The 15,710-nt window shown below is 46.0% G+C and overlaps 1 protein-coding gene across 3 annotated transcripts in view; it reads left to right on the forward strand.

The window, feature by feature from the left end:
• The window catches only part of Ttll5 (tubulin tyrosine ligase like 5), a 249,816-nt gene extending 234,661 nt beyond the window's left edge, over window positions 1-15,155 (forward strand). For 2 of the 3 annotated variants that reach the window (XM_051149550.1, XM_051149535.1), the window contains exon 16: window positions 15,032-15,154. Coding sequence is in view for 1 of the 3 variants with exons in the window: in XM_051149542.1 (XP_051005499.1) it covers window positions 15,032-15,054 (23 nt within the window). In the remaining 2 variants the exon portion in view is untranslated. Of the gene's footprint in view, window positions 1-15,031 lie in introns of all 3 variants that reach the window. The other variant, XM_051149542.1, reaches the window with a different exon arrangement.
• The last annotated feature ends 555 nt before the right edge of the window (window positions 15,156-15,710 follow it).

The following is a 15,710-nucleotide window of genomic DNA, read 5'->3' on the forward strand; positions in this document are numbered from 1 at the left end:
TCTGCAGACTGTGGGGTGCATACCAGCAGTGTGGTATGCCAAAAAAGAAGGCCGGATTTAGAAGGGGGAAGCTGCTTCTCCCCTCACCTCATGGTTTGTGTGAGCTTGGGCAGGTCACCCACCCTCAGTTGGTAAAACGGGACCACGTTTCCCACAGTGTATTCAGAATGTACAGGCTTCCACCTCCAACTGCTCTGAGGAACGCTGCCTTCAGGTGCCAGTTCTGAAAGGCTCACATTAAAGACTCTGAAGAGCCTGTCCTCCCAGAGGCACTAAAACAGCATCTCAAGTCTGTGTAACCTGGAGCCATTTGCTCTACAGTGCTGAGGAACACCTTGACATTTTGAGAAATGGCGTTACATTTCTCCAACTGCTGCAAATCTGTAACCCATCATGTGATATATTTGCTGTATTCAGTTTAACTTTCTGGCTTCTATATCTCATTCAAGAAAACCAAAAAAAAAAAAAATCCCTATATGACAAAGTGACTTCTAGTGTTTAAAAAAAAAAAAAGGCCCAGGGTTATAGGAAGAATTAGGAAAAGGTGCCAGGCGTGGTGTCCATCCCTTTAATCCAGTACTCAGGAGGCAGAAGGAAGTGGATCTCAGAGTTTGAGGGTCAGCCTGGTCTACACAGTGGGTTATATGCCAACCAGAGCTGCAGTGTTGAGACTCTGTCTCAGCAGCAGCGAGTTCTGGGATCTGGGACTTACGCTCTCTCCCTCCCCCTTTCAGGTTTGTTCTCATATGGTTGGGGAAGGGGGGTGTCTGTGCCTCTATTAGTTCTGTGAATTAATTGTGCTCACCCCAGAGCTCCAGTGGTAGTCATCAGTGCCCAGTACTCACATGCTCACTCCAGAATTTGGTACACATAGGACATAACACAATGGCTAGATCAGGAAGTCCTTTACCTACAGTTCATTTGTAAGCAAATAGAAGAAAAATTAAATTGCCAGTTTTATGAGACAAAGATTGGTTGCAAATTCTCCCTAAATTAGTATATGTTACTTAATTAAATTTCTACTGAAAAATACATAAAATGAGTTAAGGAGCAACTAGATCAGGGACTGCATGGGAAATGTATGAATGGGAAAATGGGAGCACACAAAGATGCTCTTGCCTTGAGAAACAGCAAAAAATGTTTTATTGTTTGATAGTTTTATACATGTGTATCATATATTTTGATCATATTCACAGTCCTTCCTTCCTCTTACCCACCACCCCTTTCTCCACCTGCTGAACCCCTTCTTGCCGACAAGCTCCCCTCCCTTTTGTGTGTGTGTGTATGATCACCCTAGTCTAGTCAGAGGCGCTTGCGTGAGTAGGGGAGGTTTTTCCTGGAGCATAGTGTAACCAGTGGCTAAGGCTCCGAGGAAGGACCCCCACCCTTGGTAGCTATTAATGGTGTTAGGCACATGCTTAAGGCATTGGTCTTCAGTGTTGAGTTTTGAGTTTGATAATTCAAAACATGTACGCATACATGTAAAAGTAACTTTTATTCACCTGTTTCACTTGTTGTCTTGGAGGCTTATTTCCTCTGTCTGCTAGCCTAGGTCTAGTCCTGGAAGCTTCTAGCCTCCATACAGTCTATAACCTAGGCCTAGAATGTTTGTATCCTCTGAAACATACTGATTGATAAGCTCACCCTTTCTTGTTCTTTCTGAGCTCTGGCTGGCTGGTTCAACTCAGCTGTTCTGGCTCTGACTCCTCACACAGCTGACTTATTCAGTCTGGCTTCTCTCAGCCCCTGAATGGCTCTACTTGGCCTCAAACTAACTCAGCAATCTGCTCTAATCTCTTGGTTCCTTCTCATTCTCTGGCTCATTCATTCTTCATCTGAGCTCTCTCTCTGCAACCCACATCTTTCTATTACTGTCTAGGTAACACTGCCTCCTCTCTCTCTGCATTGCCTCTTAAGTAGCTACTCTTTCCTCTGTCTTCTCATGAGAGGTGGGTGTGTCCTATCCTGTCAAATCTTTCTCTGATTCGTCACTTTCCTTTTCTGCCACTCATTTAGACATCACTTTCAAACAAGGGGCCTTCCTTTTACAAACTAACTTCACCCTTACTGTTTGGGATTAAAGGCGCGTACTACCACACCTGAAACTAAGCTTTTCTTTACCTGAAATAGGCTGGCCTTGAACTCAGATCTGCTTGTTCTGTCTCCTGGATTCCAGATCACACAGATCTAGAAGGTCTTTGGATGTGATCTCTTGCCAGAGCAGCCATGTTCTGAATTAAAATTTCTACACACACACAACAACAAAACAAGTGACTGAGGAAGACACGGAGCCTGACATCTGGTCTCCACACATAGGAACACTCACATGATCTTGCACATATGTAAATAAATTTGCATACAATGTATAAAAAAAGATCTTTTCAGAACAGCTGTTTCCCCACTGAGCAGTCTCCAGAAGCTACGTAGACTACCAGCACTCAGGAGACAGAGGCGTGAGGATTGCCTTGAGCACAGCTCAATTCCAGGCCATTCTGGGATACAGAGTAAGACCCTGTTTAAAATTGTATTTGGTTTATATGTCCCGAGCATTTTGCCAGTGTGTACAGATATGCTTCTCATGCATGCCTCATGCCTGGGGAGGTCCTAAGGAGGAGTCTAGTCCCCTGGAACTAGAGTGAGAGACAAACTGAGCTGCCATGTGAGTGCTGGAAGCTAAACCCAGGTGCGAGAGGGACAAGTGCTCTAAACTGCTGAGCCATCTCTTAGGTCCTGTGAGACCCTGTCTCCAAGCCAGGCAGCCTGTTTTCGGTCCCTGGGACCCATGTGGTAGGAGGAGAGAACTGACTGATAACTTGTCTTTTGGCCTCCACACCCCTAACACACAAATTTAAATAATTAAGATATCAAACTAATAATAAATAATGCAAATAAAGGGAACATTTCAAGGCCGCATGTGGTGGCTCATGTCTTTGGTCCTAGTACTTAGGAGTCAGAGGCTGGCAGGTCTGAGTTCAGGGCCATCCTGATCTACATACATAGAGAATTCTAGGCCAGTCAGAGCAATATAGTAAGACCCTGTTTCAAAACAAACCTAACAACAAACCCACTACAAAGTTCCCAGCATTCAGCAGTTCAAAAACAGCCTGGACTACACAGAGTCACTGTCTCCAACCCCATGTCTTTAGCCTAGCAGGCAGAAGGCCCCGGGTCCAGCGCCTGCACTGCTAGAGTAAGCAAGTAAACATCTGCACTCGGTGTCACTGCTCGTGGTCACTGCCCAGTACAACCCTTTATGGTCTAGCCATTCTGGACTACTTGACCTGCTGCCTTCTTGCTCCAAAACCCCACCTCTTCCATCAGCTCTTCCATCACCTTGACCTTCCTCTAATACAATTTGCTAAAGTCGTGTGTTTTCCTGGTCGTCCTCCATCACTAAGCTTCTGAAGGGTCTAGGGATTTTGTCATTCATCCCTTTCACACACCGTATGTGTATAGTAGATGCTTAGCACTGTGACGTGAGACAAATGAGAGTCATCTCCGCACGTCTTTCGTCCCTTGAACTCCTAAAAGAAAACATAAATGCTATTCTTTTTTCCATTCATTTTTGTAATCATGTTTTTACTGAGATTCAGAAGTTGTGCTACTTTATTTTCCCAAAACATTCTGTGAAAATGTACCAGATATATGGTGGAGTACCTGTCTTTAATAACCTGAAGATATGATCTGGGCATGGTGGCGCTCACCTTTAAATCCTGGCACTTGGGAGGCAGAGGCAGGTGGGTTTCCGAGCAAGGCCAGTCTGGTCTACAGAGCCAGTTCCAGGACAGCCTGGGCTACACAGAGAAACCGTGTCTCAAAAATATTTTTATTCGTAATTCAGGGGGGAAAATGCAAATAGAAAACATGAGACAGTGCAGTAGGAAAAAAAAAAGTCCCGTACTTGGATTCTATCTCTTTGCTAGCCACATATTAGCTCTGCTGTCCTATACAAACAGCCTTTCTGGGCTAAATTTTGTCTTAGGATATTGGAAACGCCTTCACTTAGAAATATTTTTAATATCAGCCATGTATCAGATACTTGGCTGTGCACCTTAGCGTATCTTTTTCAAAGAGCTGCTGTGGAAGCAGATGAGATAGCACAAAGGAAAATGCATGGATCGGCTAGCTTTCTGCTTTTGCTTTTTACTATCAGGCAACACCTCACTCTTTATATTCAGAGGGCATATACCCCCCACTAAAAAATGTACATTGATTTTATTTGTATCAAATTTTGAAACAAAGAGGTATTTGGCCTATGTCCCACTTGACAGAAAAGCTCTTCGGCCACACTTTGTGGAACCATTTCTTTGTTGGGAGGCACTGTTTATGTGTGGGGTGGGGGGGGGGGGAGACCAGAGCTTTGCAAGCCTTTCTTACTTCACAGTTTGTGTGGCTTGGGCTTCCGGGTTCAGCCAGCCATCTTGGGTTAAGGTTTCTCATGCAGTTGTGGTCAAGCTGGCAACTAAGGACTCTGACCTCATTTGTAAGATGAAGTGGAAAGCAGCTTCCAAGCTCTGACTCCTGTGCTTGCTGGCCAGCCTCTCCATGCTGTCCTCTCCCAAAGCTGTCTGTCTGTCTGTGCTTGGTCAGATTGGGATAGCTTCTGAGTCCTAGAAGAGGAAACCCCAGGCACAAGTACTCACCAAGGAAAGCCCACATAAGGGCATGGACTGGAGAGAAGCCAAAACCTGTCACACCCCAATCTCAGCCCCCAGAGCTGTGAGAAAAGCAAGGTCATGCTATCTGTGACCCTCAGGGGTGTATTTTGTGGCAGTGGCCCTGACTAACGGAGCTGCTGGTGAGTCCGTGGTATGTTGAGGAAACCCTAGGGCAGAAGCCACAGGCTGTTGATAACTTAATCTTGGCAGCATCACTCTGTAACTTACTGTATATTGTCTGTCTTAGGAGTGAGCCGCTAAGTCCCATCCACACTGGAGGCAAATGCAGGAGGCAAGATCACCACAGGCCATCTTGCAGGCTGCCAGTCACATTGGTTTTTGTTTTCATGTGTGTGTTTCTTTAAAAGCATTAAAGAGACAGCCAGTTTGGAGATGAGTTTACATGGTAGGTTCTATTTACCATATACTTGGGTACCCTGACTGGCTTCATCTATAGGCTGCAGAACCATTCCGTGAAATGAAGATATGATGGGAAAGAGTTAAAACTTGGCCTTGTAGGACAAGGTTCCCTGATGGCGAAAAGAGCACTAATGGGGGTAGAGTGAAGATAATCAGTAGGATGCCCCTCAGTCTCACATGGCGATTCTCAGCCAGGAGTGCATTGCCGCGTGGGGGTGGGGAAGCAGCGTAGGAGAAGCAATATCGTAGGTTAGAGAAGCTTAGGCAAACTCAAATACAATGTCAAATATGGGGAGGGGGAAGAAATGGTAGCTTTCATAAGACAATGAAACTGCATGGAATCTTCTCGGCTGCTAGAGCTGAGGTCAGCATAGGTTAGGGAACTGCTCTGATTATTCTTGCTTCTGTGGACACAGAGGGGCCTAAGTGAGAGTTCGTTGGAAATGGGCCAGTAACATGCCATAATCCCAGCAAGCTGAGACAGGATAGCCAGTGAGGAGTGATAGAAATGATTAAGGGGATGAAAGGATTAGTTTGGGTGGTGAACATAAAACAGCAGGCACATCCTAGATCCTTTCTGACTTACAGGAAGAGGTTTGCAAGGGAAGGGCTGGCAATTGTTGAAGCCCAGCTTTCAGTCAAAGGATCTGGAGACATCTTCTGGGTGATAACAAATAGACATCTGCTGCTCCAGCAAAGACACCAGATTCCCAGTGACTTAGCCCCTATAATTAGTACCGTCAGCATGGCTGCCTTGAGCCCCTCTTAAGCATCAGCGTCCATGTGGCAGAGCTGTCATTGTTCCCAACTGAGGTTGAACTTCTTTTTCCCATGATCTCGAGGGGCACTAATAAGAGCAATAAGCCATCCTCCCTTTTCCTTTCAGAGTGTCCTGAGAAACAGCACCTCCCCTGTTAAGCGGCTGGCTGCCGCCTCTCCTGGCCTGGCCTTGGTTGTCAGGGAGGAATAGGCTGTTTCCTGTTATCTCCTGGTTACAGGATGACAAGATGACAGACTGGTCCTAGGGGCCATTTACTTTTCCTTACAAAGAGCTGTGAAACCTAAGTATGAGCTCCTGGGAGACCTGGCCTGATGACCTACCTTACAGAGATGTAAGGTTTGCAAATGGATTGCTTAAGGACTGTTCCTGGTTTAGATGCGTCTGTTGGATAAGGAACAGTTTCTGAGATACACAGTTAAGTAAAAACTAGAAGGAGAGCAGAAAGAAAACTACAGTGTGGTTCATGCTCCTGTTGTGTGTTGACTGTCCCGAGAAAGGCAGGCGTGTGCAGCCACGGGTCAGAACCTGTGAGATGGGAGCCCCAGTGCCTAGGGTGGGAGACACACTTGAACTTTGGGTCTTTTTGTTCACTTGGTATTTTAATCACATTCACTTATTTTGGGTGTATGCAGGCACACATGCAAACCTGTGCTGTTTGTGGGAGTTAATTTTCTCCTTCCACCATATAGAATCCGAAGACGGAACTGAGCTTTGTTTGGGGCCATGGTTGAGAGGACACAGTCCTTCATGCTATGCTGGGACTCATGCCAGTAAGAGTGTGGCTTGGGGCTCCTCACATCTCCACAAGACAGAAACAGGGCCAGCTTATAAAATGAAAGGCCCATCCTGTCCTTCACCCTGTTACCCACTTCCTCAGCAAGGCTCCGCTTCCAAACAGTTGTAGAACCTACCATGACAGCTGGTGAGCTAGGGACCAAGTGTTGAAACGCGTGAGCCTGTCGGGGACACTTCACATCCAAATGATCCTAGAGCTAAGCATGTTGGGGTCTTCTGCCTCTGCCCCTCGCTGCCCCATGCTTCCCGCTCCCCGCCCCCATACCCACTTCGTCCTTTTTCGTTCCTGTCACAGCTTCATTGATCTCCCTACTTCTTACTTTCTGTGGCTACATCTGTCTGGGAACATCATAGAGGTGTGTAGTTTGAGCAGCTCCAGCCTTATTCTTCACAGCCTAGGGACCAAAAACCGGGAATTTTGCTCATTCTACTGAAGGGAAAGCATCTCTCAAGGCAGCACTGAGAGGCTTGGTTCACATAGCAAGGCCACTTCTTGAAGTAGTTGCTGTGGTCAAGGAGATGTGGACATGGGTCAGTTCACCACTGATCCAGGGAACATGGAACTACTATTTCCTGTCTGGCCAGAATAACCTAGTTGACATCAGTGGAGGGAATGGGGCACTTTCCCAAAGGGGCTAAAACTGTAAGCAAATGGGAGGGGCCACAGAGCAGACCAAACAGTAAAGTCCCCTAAGTTCCACTTCTGACCTCTTAAAGTCTGTCAAAGCATAAGTTTTAAGTAAGATAATACAAGCAATAAGCACTTCTTGTTATGCCTGGAGCCAAATGCATTTGCCACGTTGTCTGGTTCAGTGCACAGTACACTGGTTTCAAGCTCATCCATATCAGGAAACTGGCACCACTGTCCATCTACAGCCCTTTCTTCTTGCAGTGCTGCAGCTCTATACTTACTAACTGACGTCCTTTACACCATGTGCGCCATTCTGCTTTCCTTGTTGGTTTTACTACTAGATGCCTCACATAAGTGGGGACATCATTACTTGACCTTTTAAGCCTGGCTCATTTCACGTAGCATAGTGTTCTTAGGGTTCATCTGGGTTATAACCTGCATCAGAATTTCCTTCCTGTTTAAGGCTGAATAATACTCCATTGTGTGAACATGCCAGTTCTGTCTATTGTCTGTTCATCCAACAGTAAACACTAGGGGTGCTGCCACCTTTGGGCTACTGTGTTTAGTGTTGCTGTGAGTGTAGCCAATCTCTGCCTTTGTTTATTTGCATATATAGATAGGAGTGGAAATACTGAAGCACGTGGTAATTCTATTTTTAAGTTTTTATTGTTGTTTTGGTTTTTCAAGACAGAGTTTCTCTGTGTAACCCTGGCTGTCCCTGGGCTCCCTATGTAGACCAGGCTGGCTCAAACTCACAGAAATCCACCTGCCTCTGCCTCCCAAGTGCTGGGATTAAAGACATGCACCACCACACCCAACTTTATTTTTAAGGGTTTTGAGAGGACCATTTATATTGTTGTCCACAGGACAACAACATTTTCACCAACAGGACCCAAGAATCCTATTTCTCCCCATGTTCACCAACACTTGTTGTTTTCTAGCACACTGCTGGACTTGCTTATGGCGTTTTAACATGTGCATATAAAGTACTTTGATCATATTCACTCCCCATTATGCTCTTACACCTGTGTTTCCACCAATCTCCTTGTCAACTAGTATCCCCTCTGCTTTCATGTCCCTTTTTTTTGTGTGTGTGTGGGGTGGGTAGACCCAGTGAGTTTGCTTACAGGAGCATGGGTGAGCGGGTGTGACTTCCCTTACAGTGCTTCTGAATTCAGCTGTGATAACTGAGCCCTGACTTGTGCCAAATGGCAGCATTAGCCTTGTGAATACTGGGACAGGCATAGCCTTGAGCATCCTTCAGCATCATCTTTACAAAGATTAAAGCTATGGGTGGATAAACTCCCAAGGAGAGAATGTGGAGAAGAACAGCACCATGCTCGGGGCTGAGAGGGTGAGAGGGAGCCCTGGGGGAGCCCAGCAGGTGGCCCCTGTAGACTTAGACCCCAAATAGGCTTGGCATAGGGACTGCTGAGCTCAGATGCTGGGACAGGTGCCTTTTTTTTTTTAATTGTCTGGGAACAAATTTTTGTTTGGATTACTTCCTTGTGACTCATGATCCATTGAACCGCTTTGAATGGTCAGAGCACTGTCATGTAGGAACACTGACGTTTGTCAACTCTCTCCCACATTACAGAGGAAGAACGTAAGCACACAGAGACTGTGGTTTGTCTGCGTTTATTCCTGCACACCCCAGCTGCTCGGGGTGATGGCCTGGGGTCGCGGGAGGCTAAGTCTTTAGAGAAACTTAGCATGAGTTCTGCCCCTCTGATGCCTGGGAACTCAGCCCCTTCACACAGGCTCCCCCTCCCCAGTAGTGTCTGGAATAGAGTTCACCACTCCTCAGCTTCCTCTAAACTAGTCAAGAGTTGATGATTCACTCGAGAACGGAGGTTGGTTTTTTCTTTTGTGTTTTGGGTCAGTTGGTTGTTATCTTGTTCTTGTTTGAGAAGAGTCTCACTATGTAGTAGTCCAGACTGGTGTTGAACTCAGGGTGATCCATCTTAGCTGCCCAAGCTCTGAGGATGATTACAGGCATGGATCACCATGCCTGCGGTGACAGCAGTGGCTTTTTAAACTATGAGTCATGACCTAGCAGTAATGGGTCAATTAGTGGGTTGCATTTAGGTTCATGAGAACCAACCAGTAGCATCATAGTGGTTATTTGAATTCAGTTGTGGTATAAATCACCTACCAACATAAAGTTGGAAATTTTCTTTGCTTGACCAGGAAAGCTGTCCTAACAGTTACCAGCACTCATAGGGTTACAACCATCAACTGCCCCCAACGCCAATGGAAGAAAATGGAAAAGAGGAAGAAAATACCAGGAGCCATGGATAATAAAGTACTGAGCTGCCAGACATAGTGGTGCACACCTGTAATCCCAGTACTCAGGAGGCAGAGCCAGGCAGATCTGTATGAGTTCAAGGCCAACCTGGGCTACAAAGGGAGGCCAGGACAGCCAGGACTACCCAGAGAAACCTTGTCTCAAAAAAAGCAGGGGGAAGAAAAGAAAAGAAAAAGTAAGAGACTTCTGCTGAAGTCATAACGTGTGTTCCATCAGCATTTAAAATTTTTTTACTACACACTGCCATCCTATAGCAGTTTAAAGGCCACCTGGTCTCTATGTTTACTTCTGACCTTCCTCAGGCAGTTGAAGCCCTGCTTTTCCGATCTTCAGGGACAGAGCTGTGCCCAGTGCCCTCTGTGACTCAACAGGGCCACATCTTCTGCAGGACCATGGGGCTGGACTTGTACAGATGCGAAGTCACTATTGTAAAGTAGACAGAGTCCCTGCTGATGCCTCCATTCTCAAATCCTACCAAAAATTTACTACAGTGAGCTGAAAACAAGTCACATCAATAAAGCCCAAAGTTGAAAGAGTCCTAAATAGTCAAAATAAGATTGTGGGCTTACTTTTGAAATGGCTCAGTCCATAAAGGCACTCGCCACCAAGTTCAGTGACCTGAGCTCAGGGTAGAAGGCAGGAGCTGACCCGCTCAGTCTGTCCTCTGACCTCCACATGACTGTGACATATGAATATGTACAAAAGTAAGTGTAAAGGAAAGTTTCAGTCAGATTCAAGGCCATGTTCCTGCTCGCCCCTCTCCACCACAGAATGGCTTTTCATAAAGTAATTACTCTCACAATGATTATTTGACTTTGTGTGTGTGTGTGTGTGTGTGTGTGAGAGAGAGAGAGAGAAAGAGAGAGAGAGAGAGAGAGAGAGAGAGAGAGAGAGATAGGGTTTCACTGTGCAGCCTGGCTGGTCTGAAACACAGAAATCCACCCGCCTCTGCCTCCCAAGTGCTGAAATTAAAGCTGTACACCACCACACCCAGCTACAAATCTAAATCTGTATATAGACAGAAATAATCAGATATACTTAGGTCGACTGTGCTTTGAAACTGGCACCGTAGTCACATCACAGAATTAGAATCCAAGAAGTTTCATTTAGATCAGCTATGCAATTTTTAATTTTTCATGAAAGGGTAGATATTAAATATCCTGGTGCCCTCCCCTTTCCCCCAAAGTGGCCTTCTGTCTGGATATCACTGTCTACGTTCAGTGACAGGAAGAACTGTTCCACTGAGTCACATTGGGAAGTCATCCAGAATCACCTGCTTCTGGTCTATGATGATGTTATCTTATCAATATATTTACTTTATTAAGAAAATGAATCTCAATTTTAAAAAAACTATAATTATAGGTTAGTAAGAATAAAAGATGTTCTCAAAAATTATGTGCATTTTTCCTAAAAGAATAATTAGCCTGGTGCAGTGGTACACATCTGTAATACTGACTTGGGGAGATTAGAACAGGATCAAGACCAGCCTGGGCAAAGACTTTGTCTCAAATAAAAAGGCTTATTGTATAAAAACTATAACAATAGTTCCATAATATAGCTTTTTACTAAAAATTATTCCCACATTTGCAAAGAGAACACCTGAGAGCTAATGTTGGTGTTGACATCTACAGTTTAGACCAAGCGCCTTCATTGTTCATTCACAATTAAAGGGGTTAGAGCCAGCGCTGGTCCGCAGCCCATACCCCACCCTGCCTATCCGTTACCCCGGGCTGACTTAGCGCCGAGCAAACCCTTGCAGCTGTGTCACCCGGGCAGGGTTTCATGAGACGGATCGGATATTCTTGTGTGCCTGTGTTGTTCATTCCTACACTCTGGAACGGTGCCCAGGAAGGTGAGGGGCAGAGCATGGCTCTCACTCCAGCTGTCCCTTTCTGCTGGTGTCACTCAGGATATAAATAGATGGATTAATTCACTTCCCTTCTCATCAAACAGAATGGTGCCAGAGGAGACTACCAGGGCCACTTTGACCAGTTGGAAAGGCCTTAGTGACTAACCTAAGAGATCTTTATATCTTTGCGTTTAGATAAATAAAAAATAAACAAAAATCCAGCACCCCATAAAATGGACATGGTGGTATGTGCCTATAAATCCCATCATTTGGGAAGTACAGACAGAGGGGTCAGAAATGTAAGGTCATCCTCAGCTTGGTATAACAAGTTCAAAGACAGCCTAGGATACATAAGATTCTGTTGGGGGTGTCTGTGTGTGTGTGTGTGTGTGTGTGTGTGTGTGTGTGTGTGTGTGTGTGTGTGTGTTTAACCAAGCATGGTGATACAAGCTTTTAATCCCAGCACTTGGAAGCAGAGGCAGGTGAATCTCTGTTGAGTTCAAGGCTAGCTTGGTTTACATAGCAAGTTCCAAACAAAACAAAAATTAAATTAAAAATTCACCCAGGGGGCTGGAGAGATGGTTCAGAGGTTAAGAGCACTGACTGCTCTTCCAGAGGTCCTGAGTTCAATTCCCAGCAACCATATGGTGGCTCACAACCATCTATAATAAGATCTGGTGCCCTCTTCTGAAGTGTAGGTGTACATGCAGGCAGAGCACTGTATATGTAATAATAAATCTTTAAAAAAATAATTCACCCAGTTTTAAGTTCATGTTTGAGGTTTCAGCATAGAAGCTACAAACCTGCCTTTGGGTTTTGTGTGTGTGTGTGTGTGTGTGTGTGTGTGTGTGTGTGTGTGGTTTTGTTTGTTATGTTTTGTTTGGTTTTTCAAGACAGGGTTTCTCTGTGTAGCCTTGGCTGTCCTGGACTCCCTTTGTAGACCAGGATGACCTCGAACTCACAGAGATCTGCCTGCCTCTGCCTCCCGAGTGCTGGGATAACAGGACTGGGGCCCAGCTCATCCTGACTTTCTTAAGGGTCAAAAGCCTGTGGGTCATGTGAGCTCATAGGAGATGAGTGTCTTTCTCCTTCAGACAGCGGCTGAGCTGGCCTTAGGAGCTCAGCTCTAGATGGATGCATCGCCACGTAGCACACCAGCTTTTTGCTGTTTGCACAAACCTACTTTGCAGCATTAGTTGGGGGTCTTCTGCTAACCTGCAATTGATCATCTCCCATGTTTCTCAACAGTAAGCTATTTACCAAGCAGCTCCCATGCAAATGTTTGACAAAAGTGCTCAGAATGGTGTAGTGGGGGAGCCAGTCATACCAGAAGTCCCAGTAGTCTATGGGGGAGTCCAGGCTGAGGCCAGAAACATGAAGCAACTGGGATTATTTCCCAGACCCCATCCAGGGCTGCTGCCCAGGCAGGCACTCTGCCTCCTGGAGGGCAAGAACCAGAGCCTGCTCCTGCAGCAGTGTTCTCTGCCAGGGGAGGCCTCAAAGTGCTCATGTGGCAAGTCATGGCATCTTAAGAACACTGCCATTCTGTGTGGCTATAAACATAAGCTGGATGCAAACAGAAAAGCAGGCTGAAGGAAAGCTGGTTTTGTAGAAGTCTGCTGGCTGCAGACCGATACAATGCAGTGTGCAGGAGCAGTTTCAAATGTGCCTGGTCACTATGCTTGTTGAGTGGAAGACAACGTGGTAAGATGTAACCGCACGCACCCACAAGCACCCAGCCCCCATGTGTGAGGAGTATCATCCACAGATTCGTGCTCTAACAAAATAAGGAAAGAAAGAGACCGTCCTGGCCAGGACTGCAGTGGCACCTGCGTCACTTCAAAGGACAATTTGCAAGGGTTAGTTCTCCTTCCTCCATGTGGATCCCAGTGGCCCAGCTCAGGCGTCAGTCATGGCCATGGGCACCTGTACTCACCGAGCCATCTTGCTGGCCCTAAGGGAATCCTTCTTTAAGCCAATTCTCAAACAGTTCTCACAGGTAAAACTCTTGAGAAATGTAATGTCACAATTTAAAATAAGAGAATGGATTAGGAACCAGCCCCTGGAGCAAACACCAACAAAACAGAAGATGCTACAGCTGAGGAGACTAAGATACTGCAATCACCAAGTGATGCAAGTTTGTGTGGCCAGACAAAATAGAGGGAATGAAAAAATGAGTACAGATAGTAATAGAACTGTGACAAGCACACTTTCAAAAGATAATTGAGCTTAACAGTCAATGGGTGGGGGCCTCAAGGCAGATTAGGTCTACCCGAGGAAGATTTAATGAACTCAGAGGTGTGCTTAGAGCCCAAAGAAAGACAGAGAGATGGAAAACCAACTGAGAAAGCCTAATGGATATATAAGTGGAATTCTGAAAAGAAGAAGTGGGAAAGGGACACTATCTGAGAAGGTAACGACTGATGGGAGAGGCACGTGCCGTGCCAAGGACCCAGCCCTCCTCTAGAATGTTAGAGACAAGCTGCCAGGGGGAGCAAGACTCCTGTCTCACGAGACGAGACACCAGACATTTGCCTGTGCACCTGAACACATACTCACATACATAGGAAAACAAATGCACTTGGGAAGAGTGGATCACAGCATACTGCATGCCTTGGCAACTAAGCAGACAACAGAAGACAGTCAAGAAGAACTTACTGCCAGCCATTTCATCCATTCATCCATTTGTACAGAGCCAGGTCCCTCCATTCCTGTTGGGTAGCTTACACCATTTGTAACCCCAGATCCAGGACGCTGATGTCGCTAAACATGTGCTTATATCCCTCCCTCACAAACATAATTAATTATGAACCTTTTAAAAAGAGGTAGCTATTTATTAAACCTATTTTAAATTAAAAGTACTCAAGAAAGGATAAAGTTCAGAGCAGTGTAACTGATACATACTTTTCCCAAAGCCCAGTGAGGATGACATAAGGGGAATGAGGTGAGAGGGGTACAAAGCTGACCACCTGACACGGGGTTCAAATCTCAGAGGCACACGTGGGACCTTTTTACCACACAGTTCAAACTTGCTGATGCTGACCCTGAACTCCAAAAAGGTGAATGCTTTAGTATCTTCTGTTTATAAATGAGAAGTGGGGTTTGTTTATTTTGGATGGAGGAGTCTAACTCTACTGTTGCCAAGGCTGGCTTTGAACTCCTGGGCAGAGGTGATCCTCCTGCCTCAGCTTCCTGTGCAGCTGGGACTACCAAAGGGTATCACTGGGCGTAGTGAGGAGGAATAAAAACATGCCTGTGTTTCTGGGCGAGCTGGCTTCCTCTGTGGTTCCAGCTATGCAGGAGCCTGCAGCAGCACGATTGCCTGAAGCAGCGCAGTAAGGCCCAGGCTCTTCAAGGAGTAGTTAAGTAAACAAGAGGAAGACGCTTTCACTCCCCCACAAAAGGTGTCATCACCCAGAAGCAGTGGCAACAGAACAGATGTTGAAGTGTGGCTTTGAGCAGAGGCTAAGTTTAGGAGCTGTGCTCTGGGTGAGCGTCCTTGCTTGGGGACAGCCCTTCTTTGTTGTCAGCCCCTGCTGTAAAGTGGGAACTGCCCTTCCATCACTGATTGCTTGACACTCTTTTCCAGATCCTACTCACACTGACAGATGAACCAGAGACTCCTGGGGAAGCCGAACCTGCTGTGTGCTCCTGGGAGCTTGATAGGAGGCTAAGCCTCCACGGTGCTGCGAGGGGTCCATAGTATTTTTTTTTTTTTTTCTGCCTCAGAGTCCCCAAGGCCTTCAAGCAGAAGTAACAGTAGATGGTTGCCATCAGCCAAACCAGACTTTTAGCAGTACAACAGGGAAACAGACCCTCTGGGTTTGGATGGAACTTGGCAGTGGGGACTTTCGCCTTATGCATTGTGTCCCAGCCAGAGCACGAGTGTGCCTTTCCCTGCCCTCTCCATCACCCCCCCCCCTAGGTCCCTCTATCTCTCCTCCTGCTGCTCTCAGATGATATAAAAGAGGCTCTTTGGCTATTTGCATCTGGCTTTCACTTCTTTTCCAGATTGAAATATTAAGTTTATTTTATTTTGTACAAGCTTTAGACCCAACATCATCTACCAAACTTGATCTTCCCTTTTCTGAGACGGAGGGGGAGGGGAGCCAACAGCACCGGTTCCCCAGAGTGGGGAGGCAAGTAGGCGACTGCCATGGTGCAGGCGCCTTTTGGAATTACTGACTTCTAAGATTAATAAAGTAATTCAATTTTTCTTTGCTTTTTTTTTTCCATTTACTAATTTTCCAACAGTCAATATTCACAAT

This window comes from Acomys russatus, chromosome 1 (genome assembly GCF_903995435.1).
Source record: "Acomys russatus chromosome 1, mAcoRus1.1, whole genome shotgun sequence".
Lineage (NCBI taxonomy): Eukaryota > Metazoa > Chordata > Mammalia > Rodentia > Muridae > Acomys > Acomys russatus.